The 26,152-nt window shown below is 38.2% G+C and overlaps 1 protein-coding gene across 1 annotated transcript; it reads left to right on the top strand.

Annotated features, from left to right (window-relative positions):
- The first annotated feature begins 10,475 nt into the window (after nt 1–10,475).
- Nucleotides 10,476–11,572, top strand: LOC107782823 (PLAT domain-containing protein 3-like). Its single transcript, XM_016603758.2, has 2 exons — nt 10,476–10,660; nt 10,899–11,572. Exons 1-2 carry the CDS (start codon nt 10,574–10,576, stop codon nt 11,388–11,390), a joined length of 579 nt encoding a protein of 192 aa, XP_016459244.1. The 5' UTR covers nt 10,476–10,573; the 3' UTR covers nt 11,391–11,572.
- Nucleotides 11,573–26,152: the final 14,580 nt, after the last annotated feature.

The raw sequence follows: 26,152 nt of genomic DNA, 5'->3' as shown, positions 1-26,152 counted from the left end.
ACCGTTGCGGCGTGTAATCCGATCCAAACAACATACCCATGGCGGCGTGCCAACCGATCCAACCAACATGCCCGTGGTGGCGTGCCACCCGATCCACATATGATACTCTAGAAGGAGATACTTTACCAAGCTAAAATGCTCTTACCTACGAAATACTCGAATATCGACCACAAGCATGCCAAGTGCATAATATTATCCCTGGGGAGACAGATAGCGCCATAAGCTACAAAACTCAAGCACGACTAAGGTGCAATAAATGACCTGCATCTTGAGAGCCATCCTGCTCATATAACAGCACAAACTATATGGGATCTCAATACGAGTGCAAATAATCAAACCACCTTACAACCCACATGGCACAATAGAGACTACACGGAAAGGCCGACAACAGAAATAACATCCAAGGCCCGAAGAACCCTCCGAAAACAACGCTATGCTGAAATGAACACATCCGGCTTGATATAGAGCCCACATTCACATTTAGATCCATCCACGGACTTCAAGTCGATTCTAATCGTACCGCATGCTAGCCGTCAAATCCGGAACAAACTTTCACAGTCCAAAATCAAATGAACCGAGCGCCCTTCAGGCATAAATTCTCAAATTAGCGATAGTACCACAATCTCCATACTTGGTTTCAATCTTCAATCAAGCAAGTGACTACATGTCACACTTATATAATCTTCACGTGGGACACGCTCCCACGACCTTCCGCACCAGATAACAAGTCTACACATCCATTCCACCGGCCATACTAATGTTGTAAAGCAAATCAAGAATCCACAATCAGTACGCTAAGCCTCCTACACTGGACACCGATCTTAGGTGACGCTAAAGACAATACCGGCTTACTCTAACCATCTGAATTCCTTTTCCTGTTCATCCGAGCTTGTGGCATTCTTGTCAACACCGAACCGCAACCTTGATCCTCAACTTCCAATTCCTATGCTACTCACTGCACCTAATCATGCCAATGCGCAATAGTACAAGAATCTCATCATAACTCCTGAACCACTAATAGAATACACACTTCATCATATAAGAACCTCTCACTTGACTCATTTCAGGAGAACCATTGCAACACGTGACTGAATTCTCATAACAACAGAAAATACCACCCCAAGTAGTGGTCTAATCCACCATGTCCCTTCCGGGATCCATTTTTCACACAACAGACCATTATAATCAAATACCTCCAAATAAATCAAATTACGGCGGCCGTCAAGCCTAGCACGTACCACCACAAATCATATGTATAACTCAACACGCTGAAGGAACTGATCATTGCCACCATCAGGCTAATTCAACCATTGCTAACCAAATCATGAACCCACTCAAAACATCATGAACCCAAGTCTTCACTCATCCTGAGTGACCTTATTTCATGAGACCACATTTGTCTCAAAACCCACAAACCATCTCATACCTCCTTGTGCGCACATTTGTATCTTTAACTGGTACACCTATTCTGATATTCCCTTTATGAATCCGAAGTTATTTTCTCCCATATTCCAATATTGTATCACATACCCAATGATAACATAAAACATTCTAAGGCCTTTTTATAACCCACTGCAAAGCTCAATACTTAACCATAATACTGGCTCGAAATCCTTAGTCACCGCACTTTGAATTTGTTTTTTGAACCCACTAGAACCATTGTTGAGAGTCACCCGCTCTGACTTGTTCCCAATTATGATCAAACTCCAAGGCCCTTCTAGCACATGAACACCTTCTCAAAGAAGTACTCGACTGACTCACTTTTCTTGTACATCACATCTACACAAAGCATAAACTCCGAGTCTTCCCAAAGCCTAAACATGAATCGATAAGACCAATTGTAGCACACATTCCTCAAATCCTTGGCTCAAATCACCACTTATGTTCTCTTTCCTTAGTCGTAGCAACCCACCAATATGCCGATAACCAGAAACCTCACAAGTAGACAATCATGAAATCCAATCATAGGCGGTGGGGCCCTCTCACTTAAGCTTGAAGCTACCATTACATGACCCTCGAACTTACAAAGATTCCTTATCCCCCATTGACATGGTTTTGCACAATCAACTTGCCAAATTCCTCGAAATCCTTTTGTTAAACATTTCATGAATATTCTGAATCACTAGCCACATTCACATACTCGACCTTTTACTGGATAGCCAGTAAATTCCTTCATAGAGGCTTCATCAACACCACACGACCGCTAACCTGCTCACAGGAGATAACCCACCTGTGAAAATTACATGCCGACATCTTCCAACGGCGATGCACCGAGTACAATTACTAAGAAATCAATAAACCACCCTGAGCCCCTAATCATTCACCAGCTGTACAAGTCCGTTCACTCCCCATTGACATCAACCAAAGATGCGACGATACATTCCAATCCAAAGTCATGTTGCATCCCTTTTCATATTAAGCAACTCCCTCCTGTGGCACCCAATCTTCCTCAATATAGCAGCCAATATTCCAAATCAAGCACGTAGACCTAGTCATTGTCCGCCATGAATCCTAAATCACTCTAAACTTTCTCAAGGCGTGTAGTCATCCTACCACAGAACCCATATACTGCTCTGCCACTCTCCCACTTTGGTCAAACTCACTCCTTTAAGCAACAACTCGACTCATGTTTCTCACACTTAGCCTTCTAGAAGTTTATCCAATGCCAGACACCTCCCTCATGTCCTTCCTCATCCTTCGCTGCCCAGTTGTTGCCTTAAGTCAAATCCATCTCTGCAGTACTTGAACCAATATATCGCTACCAACTTTAAACCCCTCCGAAGATCATCTTCCTCGAGCCGTCAACATTAGAAATACCCATTTAAATTCCGAAATTACTACACTCCGTTGTCTCTGACAACTGCTTCTCCGGCACCATCTCACACTACTCTGCCCGAAGGCAAATTGATGAAGACCATGGCACCGGCGAACCTTAACGCGTTCAACTAGGACGACGACACCACACCACAGATGAAACTTTCACCACGATAGAAAATATCAAGTCTCATTACTCCATCAACCCAAACCTGAATATTTATAGTCTGATTGCCTTTCCTCCGCAGGAAATAATATACCGAATCTCTGAATCATGCACTGAGTAAACCTCTTTCCAAGTCATTCACCGCCTCGACGCATAGACAAACATCCTACCATTACACAAACACTGTGCGATAGCAACGCATGAATCGTCTTAATAATCAATGCCAAATCTAAAAACCTTAGGTAATACTAATATTGAGCTGAAACGACAGAACGACATTCCACAAGGAGACGTAAATAACCAAATCAAATACGCAGGGAGAAACATCCTGCACCACATCTGTAATACCATTAAAATTCCTTGATTCCCAATTTATAACAAGCGCTTCACGTCGCATAAGACTGAATAGGAAGGGAATGAAGGCATAAGCCTCAAAGGAATCGAATCGCACGATGAGGAATCAAGAAGGGAAGTGCTCCTAACAGTCCTGTAGCCCCTTGAAGATAAGTACAAACGTCTCTGTACCGATCCACAAGACTCTACTAGACTCGCTCATGACTCGTGAGACCTAAGTGAACCTAGTGCTCTGATACCATATTGTCATGACCCAAAATCCATTAAAGGCCATGATGGCGCCGGACCCCGCTATCAGGCAAGCCAAAAAAATAAATACTTAATTTGGTTCTCATTTTAATATTTTTAAAATCATATTTCCTTCAATTAAATAGTAAAAGAAAGAATTTACAGTATAAATAAAAACATTTTTAACAATTTCAATACATGACAATCCCTAATCACCCCAAAACCCGGTGTCACAAGTGCATGAGCATCAATTAGGAATGAAAAATAAAATACAGTATCTGTCCAGAATACAAATTGGACAGAAAAAATAAAAATACTCTGAAGGAGACTCTGTTGGCTGCGGATTATAGTATATAGTGCAGCTCACCTAAATCCCCGCTATAACCGCGCCTCTGCGCCCACAAAATCACTAGGCATATATGTACCTGCACAAAAATATACAGCAAATATAGTATGAGTACGTAAATCAACGCGTACCCAGTAAGTATTCCGCCTAATCTCGAAGAAGTAGTGACGAGGGGTCAGCTCCGACACTTACTATGGGCTATAAATAAAATACGAATGATATAATTAGGCATGGATTACGTAGAACAGCTGTAAGCTCAATATCATGAAATAAGTAAACTATTCTTTTGATCGTTAGAAATTTCTAAATTTATTTTCGTCATTTAATATTTTTGGACCTCGGGCCAATGAAAGCAATATCAATTATTATCAATTCCAAAGATATATCATGCGCAAATCATGCCAAGGTCGTACGGCCCGCTCCAACATAAATATTTAAACTGTGCACTGCCGAGGGTCGAACGACGCGAATCATAGATGCATCTATTTAACCTGCCGAGGCGTTCGGCCCGCTCCATAAAAGAGAAAAAATACAATTTAAAACAACCAAATTCAAGATTTATTAAGGCAACTATTCAAGGAATACAAATTCTCATTTACGGTCAAGAAGGATGGAGTTTAACCTTTTAAATTTCCTTTACCAAGTTTCGATATGATTTAAGCAATTTAGATTAACAAGTAGGATGCAAGCATCGCAATTATAACATGATCTGGGTCCTAGACTACCCAGACATAAGCATATTAGTAGCTACGCACAGACTCTCGTTACCTCGTGTGTATGTAGCCCCCCACAAATAGAAGCACATATTGAATTATTTCACCCATGGGGTTAATTCCCTCTTACAAGGTTAGAAAAGAGACTTACCTCGCTCCGAAGTTCCATAGCCGGCTCCCAAGCCTTTCCAACAACTCAAACCGATGCCTAACGCTCCAAAACTAGTCAATAAATGTGCAAACCCATAAAAATATACTCTAATACTTACAACAATTCGATTTAAACAAATTCCCAACTCCGCTCGAAAAGTTGATAAAATCACCCTCGGGCCCACATGCCCGGATTCCAAAAATTTTCGAAGATAAACTTCACCCATAACCTCAAGAACTCAAATATATAATTTATTTTAAATTTCATGCCCAAATTCGTGATCAAAATCCAAGAATACAATGGTTTCTAGGTTTTTCTTCAAAGTCCCAAATTTCTACAATTTTCATGCTTGAATCCATATAAAAATCATGTATTTATCTTGAAATGGATAGGAATAACCTACCTTGGCATAGATGATGAAAAAACCCCACTTGAAGCTTCCAAAAATCGCCCAACCAAGAGAGAATGGAAGAAAATGGGCCAATTCCCCGTTCTTAAAGAAACACACTGTCCAGTGATCTCTCGCACCTGCGGTCACTTGACTGCTTCTGTGGTCCCGCAGGTGCGTCCAAAATACCGCTTCTGCGGTCCTCCTTCAGATTTCTCAACTCCGCATCTGCGGCTCCATCCGCGCTTTTGCGCATTCGCTTCTGCGACACCACGTGCGCAGGTGCGGTCCCGCTTCTGCGAAACTCGACCGTATCTGCGGTCCCAGCCTTCCCGAGCCAGAACCGCTCCTGCGACCCTCATGGTCTCTTCTTCGGCTCCGCACCTGCGGCCATAACCTCGCAGGTGCGGTTACACCAGAAGACAGCAGCCTCAGCACATCTTCCAAGTCCAAATTCGATCCGTTAACCATCCGAAATCCACCCGAGGCCCTCGGGACCTCAATCAAATATACCAATACGTCTCAAAACACAACACAAACTTGCTCGAGGCCTCAAATCACATCAAACAATGTCGAAATTATGAATCACACCCCAATTCAACCTTAATGAACTTTAGAACTTCAAACTTCTACATTCGATGCCAAAACCTATCAAATCACGTTCGATTGACCTCAAATTTTGCACACAAGTCACACTTGACATTACGGGCCTACTCCAACTTCCGGAATCAGAATCCGAGCCCGATATCAAAAGGTCCACTCCCGGTCAAACTTCTCAAAAATCTTCAAATTTCTAACGTTTGCCAAATGACCTCAACATGACCTACGGACCTCCAAATCCACATCTGGATGCGGTCTCAATACCAGAATCATCTTACGGAGCTATTCCCAGACTCAGAATCCCAAACGGACATCAATAACATTGAAATGCACTTCAACCCAAATTTAAAAAATTCTTCCAAAAATGCCAACTTCCATAATATGTGCCGAAATGCTCTCGGGTCATCCAAAATCCGATCCGGACATACGCCCAAGTCCAAAATCATCATACAAACCTGTTGGAACCTTCCAATCCCGATTCCAAGGTTATTTACTCAAAAATCAAACCTTAGTCAATTCCTCCAACTTAAAGCTTCCGAAATTAGAATTTGCTTCCCAAACTAACTCCGAACTTTTTGAAATTCAATTCCGACTATAAGTACAAGTCCTAATACCTGAAGTGAAGCTGTTCAGGGTCTCAAACCGCTGAATGACGCGCTAGAGCTCAAAACGACCCATTGGGTTATTACAAGGGGTAAGGTCTGCGTCCAAACTACCCTCCCCATACCCCACATGTTGAGAATATACTCGGTATGTTATTGTTGTTGTAATATTAGTTATATAAGAGTTTATACTCGGTATGTTATTGTTGTTGTAATATTAGTTATATAAGAGTTTATATTTTTATTTATCAATATTTTTCTAGGAGCTATAGTTTAATCTCTTCACTCACAAATTTCTAGAAGACCAAAAGGTTCAAATCCTTCAATTTGTTTTATTATCTTTGAATAATTATGGTAAGTATTTGGTAAAAAGGATAATAATAATTTCCATAAGATATGTATTCCACATCTCATAAATCATAATAAGACATAAAAAGATTTTTATGAAGTAGGATTTATTTAGCTAATAAGCTAGTTTAGTGAGATTAATATTTATTAACTTTTAGGAACTCACATTTTTTTCTGTGATATATTTTTTCAATAACTCAAATATATTATTTAATAGTATTTACGTAATTTTTCAAAATTATATATTTATTGATATAGGTACACGTGCAAAGCGCGTATCTTAAGACTAGTAATATATTAAAAGGACGAAGCCCCCTTAGCGAAATGTCGTTTTCTTTTTGTACCCTTAAAAAATAAGTTTTACATTGAATAAAAATGTCATTTTACTTATTTTCCTAATATTTAAGACTTTTACAACTAAATTCTATTTATCATATCTTTTTTATTTAAGCTCTTGAAATATCCACATTTAAAAATCGAGGAAGAGTTTACCTTATATAAATGATACACATTAGTTATGATACAACTACACTATACTTTTTCTAATATTTAGGGGGAAAAGGGCAATAGCAGAGGCCGAAAATTACCTTAGATTAACGTTTTCAAATTTCCTTTTTACTAGGAAACACTTAACTTGAACATTGTATGTTTTTCTATTTTGTTTAAATTTTTATTTTGTGAAAATAAATCATAACAATGTTGCATATAGGGGGCTTTTGTATTTATACCCGGTTTTTGGGTCAAATTGAACCTATACCCACTTTGCAAAAAATAATTGCAAGTCTATCCACTTTACGATCAATTTTAGACTTATCGGGTCTGAAGTTAAAAACAATTTAGTCTGAAGTGAAAAAATTGCATTTCAGATGCACGTAAGGCCAAATAGGTCTGAAGTACAACCAATGATTTCATGCACTTAATGCCAATAAGTCTGAAGTGAAAAATTATACTTCAGATATATTTAACGCCAAAAGGTCTGAAATGCAACAAATATTTTCCTACACTTAAGGCCAATAAGTCTTAAAGTGAAAAATTGCACTTCAGATGTGCTTAAGGCCAAATAGATCTGAAATGCAACCAATGGTTTCATGCACTTAAGGCCAATAAATCTGAAGTGAAAAATTGCTTTTCAGATGCACTTAAGACCAAAAGGTCTATAGTGCAACAAACGTTTTCCTACGCTTAAGACCAATAATTCTGAAGCGACAATTTGCACTTCAGATACACTTAAGGCCAAAAGGTCTGAAGTACAACCAACGTTTTCATGCACTTAAGGCCAAATAGGCCTGAAGTACAAATTGTCCATAAACAAAAATTTGTTCTTCGAATTTTAACAATCCAATATACGATTTAATACCTAAATCTACTCCAAATGAGTTCAAATTTGAAACATAACCTCCAAATATCATCAAGAACAAACCCCAATCATCAATTTATCAAAATAACAATAAATCTAACGAATCCATTTGCAATTAAGAAAAAGAAAAAGAAGAAACCCTAAGCAATAATAAAAAATAAAGGACCACAACAGCTCACCATTGTAAAACATGATAAACTACCTTAAAATATATTCACAAGCACCATATAAAATCATCGTTAGAAGAAGAAGAAGAAGAAGAAGAAGAAGAAAGAGGAGAAAAAAAGCCTAAAGTTGTTTAAACAGTGGGTACAAGTTAAATAAAATTTTAAAAATAAGTACAAGTTAAATAGTGGCGATCAAATAGGGCGCCCCGTGCAATTTTTACTGCATATAGTCAGCAACTAAGTTTTTGAGCATGGAAGAGTTGTTCTTACCAATTAAAAGTATGTGGTCGATCGACTTTTATATTCATTAAATTAAATTTTACACGACAAAATAGTTTTTCAATTATTTTTGAATTTAATGTCAATCTAGACTCAATTTTTTTTGATTTGTTTCAAATTACCTCTACTCCATTATGGATGTCCATATAACTTTTCAAACTGGTATTATACACCTTAGAAAAATTTTCGAACACCCGCGCGTCTAACTTAAACACGCATGAATCACATTCTAATTCCTAAAGTTGAATGATTTTAGGAACTATTTTAACTCATTCAAAATAGTTTCAAATTACATATTAGTTTAATTTTAGTAACATGCTTATATTATTGTATCTATGACTATAAAATACATATGAATTTATTTATTTGTATATATTAGTATTATAAAAGAACGAAACTCCAATACATATAAAATTAAAAAAATACATATAAAAATTTGCTTATTAAATCTTTCTTTATTTGAAAAATATAGAAAGTACTAATACTTAGAACTTTAAAATAATTAAAATTTATATATTATATAAATTATATATTGTTTGAAATTAATCATAATTCTATATTATAATATTTATGTAATTTTTTAAAACCTTTATATCATTAATATGGGATACACACACAATCGCATGTAAAAGCACGAATGCCCTAATCGAAATAACGCTCGTCTTTTTTTTACCTTTGAAAATAAGTTTAACATTGGACAAAAATGTCATTTAATAATTTTCCGAATACTTAGTACTTTCAAATTAATAACTAAAATTTTGACTATTAAATATTTTTTTATTTGAACTAGGTAAAAGCTCATACTCCATCCGTTTCAATTTATGTGAACCCATTTGACTGAGCACGGAGTTTAAGAAAAGAGAGAAAACTTTTGAACTTGTGGTGTAAAATGAGGCACATATATTTTGTGTGGCTATAAATCATTGCATAAAGGTAAATTGTTTCCAAATAAGGAAAGAGGTCATTCTTTTTGGCACAAACTAAAAAGGAAATAAGTTCACATAAATTGAAACGGAGGGAGTAATATTTACTTATATAAATATAATTTTTTTCTTATTTGGGCAGTTTGTCTTTTACAAAGTCCTAAAATATAAGTCCACCCTTCTCTTTTCATAAAAATCACTATCGTTTTTAATTTATAAGAGAACCTCCCTTACATGCACATACATCAAGACTCATCGAGGTTGTTTTTCGTACTTTTTCTCCTATTTTTTTGTGATTTAGATCCTCTCTCTCTCTCTATATATATATATATATATATATATATATATATATATATATATATATATATATATATATATATATATATATATATATAGTGGACGGCGTGCCACACGCATGAAAAAAAAATCTACATAGATATATCTTTTAGTCTGATTTTTAGTTTTAAGAAAAGTTAAAATCACGATAAAATCTCGTGCAACTAAACCTTTTTGATTATTCTTTTGTTTGATTTTTTTTCTTTCCGAAAAGTTAAGTTTTAGTGTCTGCTTTATTTAGTCTCATTGTAGATGCATTGCAGTATCAGTTATTGTAAATATTGTACAAATTTTTTGTAAAAAATAATAAATTATAACGTTATTTGATAGTATCTCATCAATCTTAATACTCCTTCTTTTCTATTAGCAGATAGATATTATTTATAATTATATGATTATTCTAAATACATTAGTGATAAAAGCCAAATTACACGCGCAAGGCGTATGCACAAAAACCTATAGAAGTAAATGTGCAAATCATGCTAAAAGGAATATCTTAAAATCATACACTATAGCTATTTTTGCAAGGCGAGCTAAAATTGAGTTTCAACTTTCAAGATCCCCTGACGCGGATGAATCCAAGGGTAACTCGAGCTATAGTTCTACTATGTACATTACTAAATTATGTGACCTTTCATTATTTAAAAAAGACAGGAAAAAGAAAAATAGTACAAATATTGTCACCCACTAACCTTGATGAATGATGTGATCCATTAAATAGTACCCCATTCTACTACTACTCCAATATTCTAGAAAGATAAAGAGAGAGAGAGAAAGAACAGAGAAAGCTCAAGAGAAGCCATGGGAGTAGCAGCTCATTTCAATCATTTCTGGTTCCTTCTTTTCATCCTCTTCTTCTCTTTCTGCATCTCCTCCATCTTCGGATCCGTAAGTTATCTATCTCTAATCCCGCAACTCCCATCTTACAGCCTAACTCGATTTATATGTGACTGAGTCGTACTTAGCTTGTTGTTTTGGTTAAGTCCTTTACATTCAAGATCTAATAGTGGCTTTATAACTTAGCCAGTATACGTAACTTGAACTCCCAATTAATATCTAACTTCTTATTAACCTATTCTTTTTTCTTCTTTTATTTATCTATTTAATTTTTTTTGAACAAACGCAGGATGATGATTGCGTGTACACAGCTTACGTCCGAACGAGTTCAATAATAAAAGGTGGAACCGATTCGATTATTAGTTTGACTCTCTACGATGCAAACGGGTATGGTATTAGAATCAAGAACCTGGAGGCCTGGGGTGGGCTTATGGGCCCAGGTTACAACTATTTCGAGAGGGGAAACTTGGACATATTCAGTGGCCGAGCCCCATGTTTGACTGGGCCGGTCTGCAAGATGAACTTGACTTCCGACGGAACAGGTCCAGGCCACGGCTGGTACTGTAACTACGTAGAGGTTACCGTCACCGGAGTCCATAAGCAATGCAACCAACAGAATTTCGAAGTGGAGCAGTGGCTCGCTACTGATGCGTCGCCTTATCAGCTCACGGCCATAAGGGACAACTGTAAGAAGACCAAGTCCGATGAGAAACTGTCCATTTCCGGTGAGAATCTGCCCGTTTCCGATACTGAATCCATTCCACATGTTTCTGTGATTTAAGTTTACAGTTATTGGGCTTTAATGGGCCTGGCCCCACATTTCTCTATTGTATCTCCTATCAGGGGTAAGTATGACATTTAATATGTGTCAATGTAGCTTTAATGTTTATAGTATGAGTGGTGTTGGAGTAATAAAGTGGCCTGATAATTTTGCGAATAATAAGAATCAATACTTTTTCTCAAGAGTACTATATTTTGCAAATATAAAGATTTGCCCCATCGTTATTTCTTATGCTACCATTTTATATTGTACAAGATTATCACGAGTATGTTATTATATATTTAGCATGCTTTAAATGAAACTATCAATAATTGTTAGTAGTATATTTTGCCAAAATCTAAACAAGTAGGTGGAGTTGGTTCAACTTGAAACAAGTAAAATAATTAGGTCACTCAACAAAGTAATGACACAAGTTCTAGATATGTCGGTAGAGTATCTGAGCTGTGCAGATTTCGTCAAGACTTTATGAATATGAGGAACCAAATTTATAACCTAGAAGTATATACCTCCATTCTGCAATTTATTCTTCCATATCTTTGCACATAAAAATATTACTCCGAAATAGCGAAATGTTGACAAAGCCAGAAACAATTATTAAAAAATTATTTCATTCGTCCCCAAATATTACTTTTATTCAGTAATTTGATTTTCATAAGTAGAAAATAGAAAGCAGTGAGTTTTAAGTACTGGGTAAATTTTAATGAGATTAATTTTACTCCTCTGTTATTTTTATTCTTCTATTATGTATTTTTAAATACATAAGTAAATAGTATATGATTTCACATACTTTTTATTAAATATTAGAAAATCCATTCTCTAATTTTCTCTGAATAATCATGTCAAATGAAAATGTAACCAGCAAGCTGAAATGGATATAGGATTTAATCGATAAATTTCCTGTCAACCCTAAAAGCTTATCGTTGCAAACCGACATCCAGAAAAGGACACTAGATAAGATTTTTAAAATTGTAATATAAAATGAGGCATATATATTTTATGTGATTATAAATTATTGCATAAAGATAAATTACTTACAAATAAGAAAAGTGATCATTATTTTTGTTACGGAATAAAAATAAAATAAGTTTATTGGAACGGAGTATCAAATATTAATTATTTGAGATTTTTTTCGGCCATTTTTTCAGTCAATGCGAAATAAACAAGTGGCCACCTCACACGTTCAAACTGACGAGGACCCCTATAAACGCGCACCAAGCACGTACAAGAAAAGAGGACCTGTCCTTTATTTTGCTTTCAACTCTGCTAAGAATTTATCAAGGAAAAAGAAAAACAATTCTTTGTTAAGTATTTTTAGCAAGTTAAGAAATTTAGCACTCAATCCAAAGATCTATGCAAAGTTCACTCATCTCTCTAAGGAGAATGTCACAGGTACGATGTCAGGTACCATAGGCATGCCCTCATGTATATCGTCACTAATGTAAGCTCTCTTAGTTTGAAATCAAGTAGGACTTCTTTCGGGATGTAATGAAAGCTTTTGGATTAGGAAATGATACCGTATGGGTAAGTGGTTACACCTTTCCTTAAGCACTCCATCTTTCATTTTTTGGCTCACACTTTGCCAATTCTTAGAGGCACTTTCTTTTCATTGGGGACTAGAGAGACTTAGCATCACTCTTTCTTGATCATTTCATTCTTTTTTTCTTCCTTTTTGATTTCTCCATGTTTGGGATCATTACCTCTTTTTTTTTTAATCCATTCAACCCTTCCACTTATTCACTTTTTGCATTTTTCCTTTTATTCTTTTCTTTTCTTGCCTTCTCTTCTCATAGAGATCATTTCTTTTCTCTTTTTGTGTCTTGATACATTTTTCAAGTTCCTCATCTCTCCCCCAAACTTACGTTTTAAGCCATTTGTTTCAGAAGAGTGTTAAGGAAAGCTCGGGTGCCAAGAGAGGATCACGATAAAACAAGTAAAGGCTTGTAACATGGTTATCAAATGAGAAAGGCTAGAGGGGTTGACTAGGAATAATGACATTGGTTGGTAATAGAAAACTCAAACGGGCCAAGGAGAGCCTACAATCACTTCTCAAACCAAGCAAAATTTAGGATTTTGCCTTGAAACATATTTGGGAAAAGTTCTAGACCCTTCGCATGGATACTTGGACTAGCAACAATTCATCTTACCCTTCACGCAACCAGATTGTAAAAGAGGACAGAGTCAAGGGCTCACAACGACCACATTCAATTTTAAAGATCACTATGGTCCAACTAAACCATTCAATGATTGTCAAAGTCAACACAAGAGTCACAAAGTCACTAATAGAGCTATTTCTTTCAAAAACCTTGCCTCTAACCATAAGCACGTAGTTAAGTGTGTTGTGCCAATTGAAGCATAGTTGACTCTTCGAGCATGACTTAATGAGGTCTTTTTATTCATTACTACTACTATTATTACCTATACACATAAATAGACTCATTCCCTTAAGAAGGTTGTCACGCCATCTATCGTTGGGACGAGTCACCCAGTTCATACAACAACTACCTTTGAAAAGAACCGTGGCATTAAGAAAACCAAAGTCTTATTATCTACTAAAACATAAAAAGAAGCTACAAAACAAAACAAGAGGCTGAGTTGGTATCTCCCTGGAGGCCTCAGAAGCCTGACTAGTACTCTCCGATCCCTCGGAAGTGCTATGAGATGAGGATGGCTCGTCCCTGAGCTGGTATCTCCCTGGAGGCTTCGACTGTACGGCCGACTGCTCCTGAACAGAGGCTGAGTTGCCTTTGATACTTTCCTAGACGACACATATGAGCTCGTCTCGGAGAGATCTACACCTCTCCCTCTGCCGGTTATTGCTTTCTTTTTTATTGTCTTTGGTTGGCCAAGGGATAAGGTACTCCTGCGTCGGCCTCGAGAAGGTTCACCTCTCCCTTTTAAAGTGTCGCTATGTCCTCTAGATCGAACCATTGTCTGTATCAAGTAAAGGAGATTGTTAGTTGCAAAAGTGAAGTGCGGTCCGCACAATTTCACTTGCGGTCGCACCTTTAAAACTCAAAAAATGCCAACTCTCTGATGATAGAGAATTAACTAATGTGCGACCGCAACATGATTTCTACGGTCCGCATAATTAGACTTGCGGCCACACATTGGAGTCTCAATGTAGGGACTCTCTAATGACAACAAAAGTATTATTCTGCGGCCGCGATGGGAATTCTGCGGTCCGCACATTTTATCTTGTGGCTGCAGATCCCTGCCTCACTAATGCTGCCCTAAAATCAATTTCTGCGGACCGCACAATTTCAAGTGCGGTCGCAGACTTCAAAAGTTACGTATAGATCAATTTTTTCTATCTAGGTTTTTCAATTTCGTGCACAATTTAACATGGCAACATCATAGAAACATGAAAATATACTAACCTAGTCTCCATAGAGCATGTATTAGTTAACCCAGTTAAGATTTTACCTCACATGGATACACAATTGAATTCTAATGACAAATGGCCTAAGAAGAACTAAAAATCTATAAATTAAACTAAATTAAAAATATTAACATGAAATTGAAGCATACAAGATGAATGAGTGTAATGAGGGAATGATCAAGTTGTCTTGTGTGTGGACAAATAGAATCACCAAGAAATTTCAAGAGAGCACTATTTTTTTGTTCAAAGAGTGAAAATGCAAAAATGGCCATGTTCCTCTATTTATACCAGTCGTTCACTAAGGGGAAGAAGGTCGAATGCGGCCACACATTTTTATGTGCGATCCTCACTCTCTTACCTGGGGGCCTTATCTCAGCTTTCCATCTGCGGTCCGCACAACTTTGTGTGCGGCCGTAGATTTCCTGTGCGGTCGCACATTTCCTGTGCTGTCGCACATCGACCATTTCTCTGACACGATAAAACTTCAGAGAGTTGGTATTTTCAACTTCTCATTTGTGCGGTCTGCAAGATAATTGTGCGGCCGCATTGCTCTTTTGCTACAACACCCATAATTGTGTGGTCCGCACAAATCAACTGCGGTCCACAATTCTTAGAGCACTTAGCCAAATATTTGGTCCACAATTCCTGTAAGTCACACTCAGCCCTGTAGCACACTCCAAATCAAGTTAGAAAAAAAATAAAGCCTAACTACAAAAGAAAAAAAGGAAAAGAAACATGGGTTGCCTCCCAAGAAGCACCTGATTTAACGCTGCAACACGATGCAGAATACCATCAGTTGAAATGGATGACTGCCACGACGTGGCTATCTCCAACCTTTCCCAAATAGTGCTTCACCCGGTGACCATTGACTCAAAATACTTCATTGTTTTTATTCTTCAAGTCTAATACACCAAAAGGTGTTACACCTACAATTTCAAAAGGATCACTCCATTTAGACTTTAGCTTCCTGGGATACATCCTCAACCTTGAGTTAAACAACAATACAAGATCACCCACATTGAACTCTTTGTTCCAAATGTATTTGTCATGAAGATATTTCATCTTTTCTTTGTACAAGGACGAACTTACATAATCATTGTACCAGAACTCATCCAATTCATTCAAATGTGCAACCCTCAAGTTAGCGGTTACATCCCAATCAAGATTCAATTTCTTTAGAGTCCACATGGCCTTGTGCTCTAGTTCCACTGGAAGAGGAAAAGCTTTTTCGAACACCAACCGGTATGGCGACATTCCTATATGTGTTTTATAAGCCATCCAATAAGTCTATAATGCATCATCAAGCTTCTTGGACCAATCCGCCTGATTAGCATTCACCGTTTTGGACAAGATACTCTTTATCTCCCTATTAGAGACTTCCACTTGCCCACTAGCTTGTGGGTGATAAGGAGTTGTGACTTTGTGAGTAACACCATACTTGCTAAACAAAGTGTCAAAAGCCTTGTTGCAAAAATGTGACCCCACATCACTTATAATAGCCCGTGGAGTACCAAACCTTGTGAAAATATTCTTCTTCAAGAAAGCCACCACACTTCTCGCCTCATTGTTGGGTAAAGCAACAGCCTCAACCCATATAGACACATAATCAACCGCGACCAAGATGTAGGTATTTCCACAAGAACTCACAAAAGGGCCCATGAAGTCAATACCCCAACACATCGAAAATATCAATCTCCAAAATGGTTGTGAGAGGCATTTCATTCTTCTTTGAGATCCCACCAGCCCGTTGACATCCATCACATCTTTTCACTAGCTCACTAGCATCCTCGTAAAGAGCGAGCCAATAGAAGCTGCAACTAAGCACTTTGACCGACGTTCTTGATCCACCATGATGACCACCATATGGAAAATATTGACAAGCCCCAAGAATTTCACCTTGCTCTTCTTTCGGTACACATATTCTAATCACCCCATCCGTACAAATCCGAAAAAGGTATGGTTCGTCCCAATAATAATCTTGACAATCCCGTTTGAGCTTCTTCATTTGGTTTGAAGAGAACTCATCTGCGAACCATGGCACCTATTTCATTGAAATATCCAAGAGTTGCTCATTGGGTAAGGAGTAATTGATTTTAAGGCCATCATGCCGCCTCCCCTCCTCCTCTAAACGAGACAAGTAGTTTGCCACTTGGTTTTCACTCCCTTTTCTATCTTGGATATCAATATAAAACTCTAACAACAGCACCCATCTCATCAACCGAGCTTTGGGGTCCTTCTTGATCAAAAGATACCGAAGCGCCTCATGATCTATGTGGACAATGACTTTTGCACCTATCAAGTATGGGCAAAACTTCTCAATTCCAAACACAATGGCAAGGATCTCTTTCTCTGTAACTGTATAGTTGACTTGGGCACTATTCATGGTCATACTAGCATAGTAGACCGGATGGAAATTTTTGTTGACGCGTTGCCCCAGAACAGCCCCAACTGCTACGTTACTTGCATCACATATGAGTTCAAAAGGGACACTCTAATTTGGAGCGGTGATGATAGGGGTATTTATCAACTTGAACTTTAACAATTCAAAAGATCTCATGCAATCATCATTGAAGTTGAACTTAGCATCCTTCTCAAGAATCTTGCACAACAGATTCACCACCTTATAGAAATCTTTGATGAAGCGTCGGTAAAAATCCGCGTGGCCTAAGAAACTCTATACACCCTTCACCGAAGTTGGAGGTGGAAGTTTAAAAATCACCTCAATCTTTGCCTTGTCAACTTCAATTCCATTCTTTGAGATTTTGTGGCCAAGGATAATGCCTTCCTCGACCATGAAATGGCATTTATCCCAATTAAGCACCAAATTTGTTTCTTCACATCTAGCCAACACTTTGTCTAAATTTGCAAGACAATCATCAAAAAAATCTCCAACCATCGAGAAGTCATCCATGAAAACTTCAAGGTAGTCCTCTACCATGTCCGTGAAGATATCCATCATACACCTTTGAAAAGTCGTTGGTGCATTGCACCAAAGGGCATCCACTTGAAGGCGAAAGTACCATAGGGACATATAAAAGTTATTTTATCTTGGCCTTCCAAAGAAATAAGAATTTGGTTGTAACCCGAATACCCATCAAGAAAGCAATAGAAATAACGGCCGGCCAATATATCGAGCATTTGATCTAAGAAAGGAAGTGGAAAGTGATCCTTCCTTGTGACTTTTTTGAGCTTGCGATAGTCCATACACACCCTCTACCGGTAATCGTTCTTGTAGGAATCAACTCATTCTTGTCATTGGTGACCACTGTTATGCCCCCTTCTTTGGGACACATTGAAAAAGTCCACGAACTATCGGAGATGGGGTAAGCAACCCCGGCATCCAACAACTTGATAATATTTTTCTTGATAACTTCTTGCATAACCTCATTGAGTCTCCTTTGATGTTCAATAGATGGTTTGTCACTATTCTCCAATTGGATCTTATGCATGCAAAGGGTGGGGCTTATCCCCCGAATATCCGCCAAAGTCCATCAAATAGTCTTTTTCCTATTTTGTAGCACCGCCAAAGTGGAATCTACATGCACGTTAGTCAAACAAGAGGAAAGAATAACCGGTAATGTAGAACAAGGGCCGAGAAATTCATACCGAAGATGTGAAGGCAATGACTTCAACTCCAAGGTAGGAGGCTCTTCAATGTAAGGCTTTGTAGGATGAGTTGTCCTATTTTCAAGATCCAAAGATAATTTTCGAGGTGAATAGTTGTATGACCCCATTCATTGCAAAGAGTTCACACATTCCATGAAACCATCCATCTCGTCATCATCAAAGTTGAGCAAGACGACCTCCAACATATCACCAACATTGATTGTAGCACTTGTATCATCAACAATAACAACGGTCACCAAGTCCAAAAAAGAGCACACCTCATTGCTATCTGGTTGCTGCATGGACTTGCACATATGGAATACTACTTTTTCATCACCAACCCAGAATGTAAGTTATCCGGCTTTAACATCAAAAAGAGCCTTCCCCGTAGCAAGGAAAGGTCTCTCAAGAATAATAGGCACTTCATAATCAACCTCACAATCTAGAATGACAAAATCCGCTGGAAGAATGAATTTATCAACACGAACCAAGACATCTTCAATCACTCCCAAAGTCCTCTTCATAGTACGATTGGACATTTGCAATCTCATAGAGGTGGGTCTTGGTTTCCCAATACCCAAAGTCTTGAAAACCTAATAGGGCATCAAATTGATACTTGCCCCAAGATCACAAAGAGCATTAGAAAACTCGGCACTTCCAATTGTACAAGGAATCGTGAAAGCACCGGGATACTCCAACTTAGGAGCCATTGAATGCACAATTACACTCACTTGATGAGTGACTTTGATAGTTTCAAAATTCATTGACCGTTTCTTTGTCACGAGATCCTTCATAAACTTGGTATAACCGGGCATTTGTTCCAAAGCTTCAACTAATGGCACATTAATTGAGAGACTCTTCATCATTTGAATGATCTTTTTGAATTGATTCTCACCATTTTTATTGGCAAGTCTTTTTTCTTATCAAGTCTTTGAGGGTAGGGAACCTTTTGCACTACCGGCTCCAGTATGTCAATAATGTGATCCCTAGACGGGTTCACCTCCTCTTGAGTCTCTTCCACACTATCATCAATATCAATCCGAACTTCATCATTAGGTTGCACCACTTTGTTTGGGATCTCTTCTTCTTGCACCAATTGCTCATCATCCACAAGTTTCCTTTGACTTGAGGTGGGTGTATTCCCACATCTTCCACTTCTTGTAGTAATGGCCATGGAATGCCCCATGTTATTTCCACCCTTTGGGTTTACTACTGTGTCACTTGGTAGTTCCCCCGCAGGATGAGAATTTACAGCTTGAGAAATTTTCCCAATTTGAACTTCTAAGTTGCGGATTGATGTGTTGTGTGAGGTACGTTGGGCATACGAATCGACATTCTTTTCCATAATTTGCTTGAACATATTTTCAATATGCCCTATCTCATTGTTTGAAGAACTTGAACCATGGGGAGGATAAGGATGCGGGTTGCTCGATTTTTGATACATCAGGGGCCTTTGAAAACCCAACCCCTGGTTGCCTTGATTGTTGTTCCATCTGCCTTGATTGTCACCCCCCTCAGTTTCATTGATTATTTACATTTAAATTCCCTTTGATTGTTATTGTTATGCCAATTGCCTTGATTGTTAGAATTACAATTGCCTTGATTATTTTGAGGTCGTCATTATTGTTAGTTTGGGACATGAAAATTGTTTCTTTGCCCTTGAAAATTGTTCACGTATTGCACCTTCTTTTCTTGTTCATTATATAAATCATCTTACTCAAAACCAATATCTTCTTGCACATAATTGTCCACTCAATTTTGTACTTGTGGACCTTTGGTCCTCCTCTTGTTCACTCCCTCCATGGCATTGACTTGCTTAGGATTTTGCACTTGATTTAGTTAGGCCTTTTTTAGTTGGGTCATGGTGGTTGTCAATTCGTCAATAGCTTGCCCATGCTCTTGCAATTCTTTGTGAAAGTGGATCATGTTTGGATCACATTATGGAACATTGGCCCGGGATTGCCAAGCCGTTGATGTTTCTGCCATCTCATCCAAATTCTCACACACCTCCGCATAAGGCATAGTCATGAAGTTCGCACCGACAAGTTAATTCACTATACATTGGTTGGTTGTGTTAATCCCATGATACAGAGTTTGTTGAATCATGTTCTCCATCATATCATTGTTGGGACATTCCTTAACCATTGTTCTATAGCGTTCCCATATCTCGTGTAGTGGTTCATTCAACTCTTGCTTAAAATCCAAAATCTCATCTCGAAGTGTAGCCATGTGCCCCGGAGAGAAGAACTTAGAAATGAAGTTTTCCGCCAACTCATCCCAAGTGTGAATGGAATGGTTCGGCAATCGTTCCAACCCATCTAAATCTTTTCCCCTATAGAGAGAAGGGAAAAAGCCTTAGCCTCAATGCATCCTTGAAGATATTTGTTTGTTTGCTCCCCCAACAAGAGTCCACAAATCCCTTCAAATGTTTGTACTCATTTTAAGTTAGAGCACCAGTGAAGAAACCCCGTTGCTCAAGCAAAGTGAGCATCACATTGGTGATTTGGAATTTTCCCGCCCTAATACAGGGAAGGACTATTGCACTTGCATATCCTTCATTGGGTAATATCCGGTGTGAAGCCGCTCGTGGTAGAGGTGGGGTGGAGCGAGGACATTTCCATGAGGCACTCGGCCTCTTCTATTCTCTTGAGGTTCAAGAGGAACCTCCTCAACTTGCTCATCCTCGACGTCCACATCCACCAAAGGCAAATTTTCGAGCTCATTGTTCGCCATGGTTATACCTACAATTTCTCACACAAGTTAGTAACACGGAAGGTAAAGAAGATATTCCAAAAACAAATCCAAATATATAGCTAACACCGTTTTAACTCCCTGACAACGACGCCAAAAATTGATGACGTCCACAACACACCTCAATATGAGATATGATACGATTATATGCAATAATAATTACCCAACTACGAGTCGGGGTCGAATCCACTGGGAGTTATAAGGAGTGTCAGGAGTATATATTTGAAGCAAGCAAATGGACTACCTAAAATTGCACTTCCACAATAAAGTTTTGGTTTCTATTTCTACTATTACTCTAATGATAGCAAGCTAAGGTAAATAGACTAAAGATGAATATTTTTGATTTTTTCTCAAATAGTTTAAAGGCCTAGGGTTGTGACCATAACCTAGGTGTTTGCCTAATGAGATAAAGACGTTAACACTTGTTTTGTTGATTGGGTGTATTGCTCTCAACTCTACATTACCCACTCAATACCTCTTAGTCAAAGAGTGATTTTGCCCAATTTGGCTTTCTCAAGTTCAAATGAGTATTGCACAAAATAGTTGATATGAGCTCAAGTCGGGTTCTTACTATCTCTAGTTTGAATCCTTTAATTAGGCTAATCAATCTCTCAATTAACCCAACTCCTTGTTAGCCAAGTTATCATAGAGTAGGTCCCTCTTTCTCAAGTAGAGACTAAGTCAAATAGGCATGAATCAATATTTTCAACCATTAATTCTAAAATTCAAGCATGAACTAAGATGAATAATCAACACCCAATCATAAACAAATATTAAATTAAATACCCATAAGATTTAAATTACATACTAGGTTGGGTCACAACCATAATAAAATTCTAGCTACTCATAATGGGAATTAAAGAAAATAAAGAAGAAAAGCTAATTAAACTCATAATGAAGGATTAAAATGATGAAATCTGATGTTTAAACACTAAAATAATGTCAATCTTTATAAAGTAGTAAAAATAAACGGCGACAACAACTTTTCATGTTCAAACTTGACCTAAATTTGTGAAACTCGTCTATTTATACAAGGCAAAATATTACGGACAACATTGCCCCTCAGGAGGTTCTGTGACCGTACAATTCCATGTGCGGTCCGCAATTTCTTTAGCTGGCAGGAAGGTGAGTTTTGCAGCCGCACTTTTTTGGATTGCGGTTGCGAAGCAACTTCTGCGGCTGCACAATTCTTGTGCGGTCCGCACTTCACAAAGGCGTCAGGACTTGGTCCTTTTTGCATATTCTCTGAACTATGAATCTTTGCGAGTGAAAGCCTAGTTCTGTGGTCGCATATTGCTGAAAATCTATTGGGTTCTGCTGCTTTACGGCCGCATATGAAATTCTACGGTTCATAATTTCTTCTGTGGCCGGAGATTTCCTTCTGCGAACCGCACATCTTTGCTTCTTCGCCCTTTATTGCCTTGTGCTTTAGAACACTTCTTTTTGAGTCAGATTTCATCATGGAAGACCAAACTTTCAGTATTCCTGCAATTTGCACAATTTTATTAGTTTCAGAAACACAATTCAATACTTTCGAACTAAAACAAAATCTAAAAGGTGTTAATAAATAGTCAAAATTCCCACATATCAACTATATGGGGAAAGCTGGAATGTGGGATTTAATGTATGATTTATATTGTCTAAATAAAAAGAAGAAGAAGTATGATAGGGAAGGTACTGGGCTTGGGTATCATGAAGCATTAGAAAGATTTGTTCTTGTGGATCACGACTATGTCGGGTTATCAACAAAAGAGGCCGATGATGGAGCTGCCTATGATGGGGATAATCCTAGTTGTAGTGATGTTGAAGCTGACCTGCAATATATTACTTTCTTGGCTAATGCTAAGCGAGATGGAACATTATATGTTCTTAAAGCTACTGATCAGAATGAGTTGCCCGTGTTTCTGAAGTATGAGAAAGTGGAAAGATATGATGATGAACATGAATATGGTCGTCAAAGGAATCTAAGAAATGCTAGGGAGTGGGAGATTCATCGAGTTGAAAGGATCAGTATAGTATTAGGTAAAAGTACAAATTAGGGAGTTCAAAATCTCTAAAGACCTCTAAGAAAAACAATAGGAGTACCTCCGTAGTTGAGAAGCAGAAATGGACACATGGAATACCGGATGCACTGCTACCAATTCCAGGGCCAACTCAAGCTTATAAGCTACTTGACCGATCTTCTTAATAACTCCATATTGTGGGATATACCGGGGGATGCGTTTGCCCTTTTTTTCAAATATCATCATGCCTTTCATAGGTGACACCTTTAAGAACACCCAGTCTCCCACATCAAACTCCAAATCTTGCCGTCGGTAATATGAGTAAGATTTATGCCTCCTCTGAATGGTCAATAATAGATTTTGAATTTTTTCCACTTTTTCCACAGCCTGTTGCACCAAGTCAGGACCCAATAACTTTGTTTTATCGATTTCGAACCAGCTGCTAGGAGACCTACACCTTTATCCATATATGGCCTCGCCTCATATGGTGCCATCTGAATGCTAGCATGGTAGTTGATGTTGTAAGAAAATTTGATGGGTAGTAGATGATCCTCCCAATTTCCCCTGAAGTCTAAAATACATGCTTGTAACATGTGCTCGAGCGTTTGAATATTGCGCTATGTCTGACCATCTGTTTATGGATGGAAAGTTGTGCTAAAGTTGATCCTCGTTCTCATTCCTTTTTGGAATAATTTATAGAAGTTAGCTGTAAACTAGGCACCTCTGTCTGATATAATGGAAACTAAACCCCATGAATTCTAACTATTTCCTTGATATATAACTTAGCGTAATCTTCAACCGAGAAATTAGTCTTTACTGATAAGAAATAAATGCACTTAGTGAGTCGATCCATGATAAATCAGATCTTTGGCGTGATCGTGGAAGTCCGATAATGAAATCCATATTGATTAATTCCCATTTCGAGGTTGGAATTTCCATTTTTTGCAGCAACCCTCCCGATTTCTGATGTTCAATCTTAACTTGTTGGAAATTTGAACACCGAGCGACGTATCCAGCAATGTCCCTCTTCATGCCGTTCCACCAGTATAGTTGTTAAATACCGCGGTACATCTTGGTTGACCCCTGATGAACGAAATACTAAGATTGGTGAATCTCCACCATAATCTTCTCTAGGAGTCCCCCAACATCATGTACATATAGTCGGTCCTTGCATTTAAGGACCCTGTCCTCGGATAACTTAAATACTTACTTCTTTTGGAAGGGGTTACTTTCACTTATATCCACTAAGGTTGTGTCGTCAAATTTTTGTGCCTTTACTTTTTCCACTAACGAGGATTCAACAGTGTTTCAAACTATGGCTCCTCTATCACCGGTATCGTGCAATCACACACTTAAACTAGCCAACTAGTGTAACTCCTTAGTCAACTCCAACTTATGTTTTTCCACCTGTCATAGACTGCCCATGAATTTTAGACTTAACACATCGGCTACTACGTTTGCCTTTACGAGGTGGTACAAAATATCAACATCATAGTCCTTTAACAATTTGAGCCACATCCGTTGCCTCAAATTCAACTCTTTTTGCTTGAATATGTACTACAAGCTCTTGTAATTTGTGAATATATCAACATGAACTCGGTATAGATAGTGACACCATATCTTTAGAGCAAAAATGACAGATGCTAGCTCCAAATCATGGGTCGAATAATATTGCTCATGTTTCCTCAGCTACCCTGAAGCATATGCAATCACATTCCCGTGATGCATTAGTACGCTGCCTAGTTCCACTATGGAGGCATCACAATATATGACATATCCCTCGGGTCCTTTAGGAAGAGTTAACACTGGTGCTGAGGTTAACTTGTCCTTTAAATCCTAGAAGCTCTTCTCACAATCATCGGTCCACCGAAAGTTTGCTGCCTTATACGTCAATTTCGTCAATGGAGCAACTATGGATGAGAAATTCTCCACAAACCTTCGGTAGTAACCAGCCAAGCCAAGGAAGCTGCGTACCTCGGTAGGAGTTGTGGGCCTTGGCCAATTCTTAACTGCTTCAACCTTTTGGCTATCAACCTTGATACACTCACATGATACTATATGCCCAAGAAAGGCCACTGAGTTTAACCAGAACTCGCACTTGAAAAACTTAGCGTATAACTTGTGATCCCGGAGTGTGTGTAGACCTTTAGAAAATGCTCTACGTGTTATGCTTCCGATCGAGTGTACACCAAAATATCGTCAATGAATACGATCACAAAGATAATCAAGAATGGCATGAATACTCGATTCATTAGATCCATGAAGGCCGCAAGTGTGTTAATTAGGCCAAAAGACATAACAAGAAACTTGTAATGGCCATATATGGCCCGAAAGGTTGTTTTCAGAATGTTTTCTTCTTTGATCCTAACTGATGATACCCAAATTTGAGATTGATCTTCGAAAAACAGTTAGTGCCTTGCAATTTATCAAACAAATCATCAATTATCGGAAGCGGATACTTATTTTTGATAGTTACCTTATTCAGTTGTAGGTCATCAATGCACATCCTCAACAAACCATCTTTCATTCGAACAAAGAGTACTGGGGATCCCCAAGGAGAAGTGATGGGTTGAATGAAGCCCTTATCAGGAAGGTTTTTCAACTGATCTTTTAATTCCATCAACTCGGCAACAGCCATCATGTACAGAGGAATAGATATCGGCTGCGTGTCGGGTGGCACATCGATGGAAAACTCAATATCCCTCTCGGGTGGAATACTCGGGAGCTCATAAAGGAATACATCAAGAAATTCACTAACGACCGAAATCAACTGAAGGGTGGGAGGCTTCACCTCCACATCTTGCACTCACACCAAATGATAGAAACATCCTTTCGTGATCATCTTTTAGGCCTTAAGGTAAGAGATAAAGATTCATTTTGGCACTACAACATCGCCTTTCCATTCTACAATAAGTTAGCCCGATAATTTAAAGCGAACAACTTTCCTCCAACAATCCACTGTGGCATAACAAGAGGCCATCCAATCCATTCCCATAATAACATCAAATTCTATCATTTATAAA

The sequence above is a fragment of the Nicotiana tabacum genome, chromosome 13, assembly GCF_000715075.1.
Source record: "Nicotiana tabacum cultivar K326 chromosome 13, ASM71507v2, whole genome shotgun sequence".
NCBI lineage: Eukaryota > Viridiplantae > Streptophyta > Magnoliopsida > Solanales > Solanaceae > Nicotiana > Nicotiana tabacum.
The sequence above is the reverse complement of the archived record's forward strand: the minus strand, read 5'-3'. Positions and strand labels throughout refer to the sequence as shown.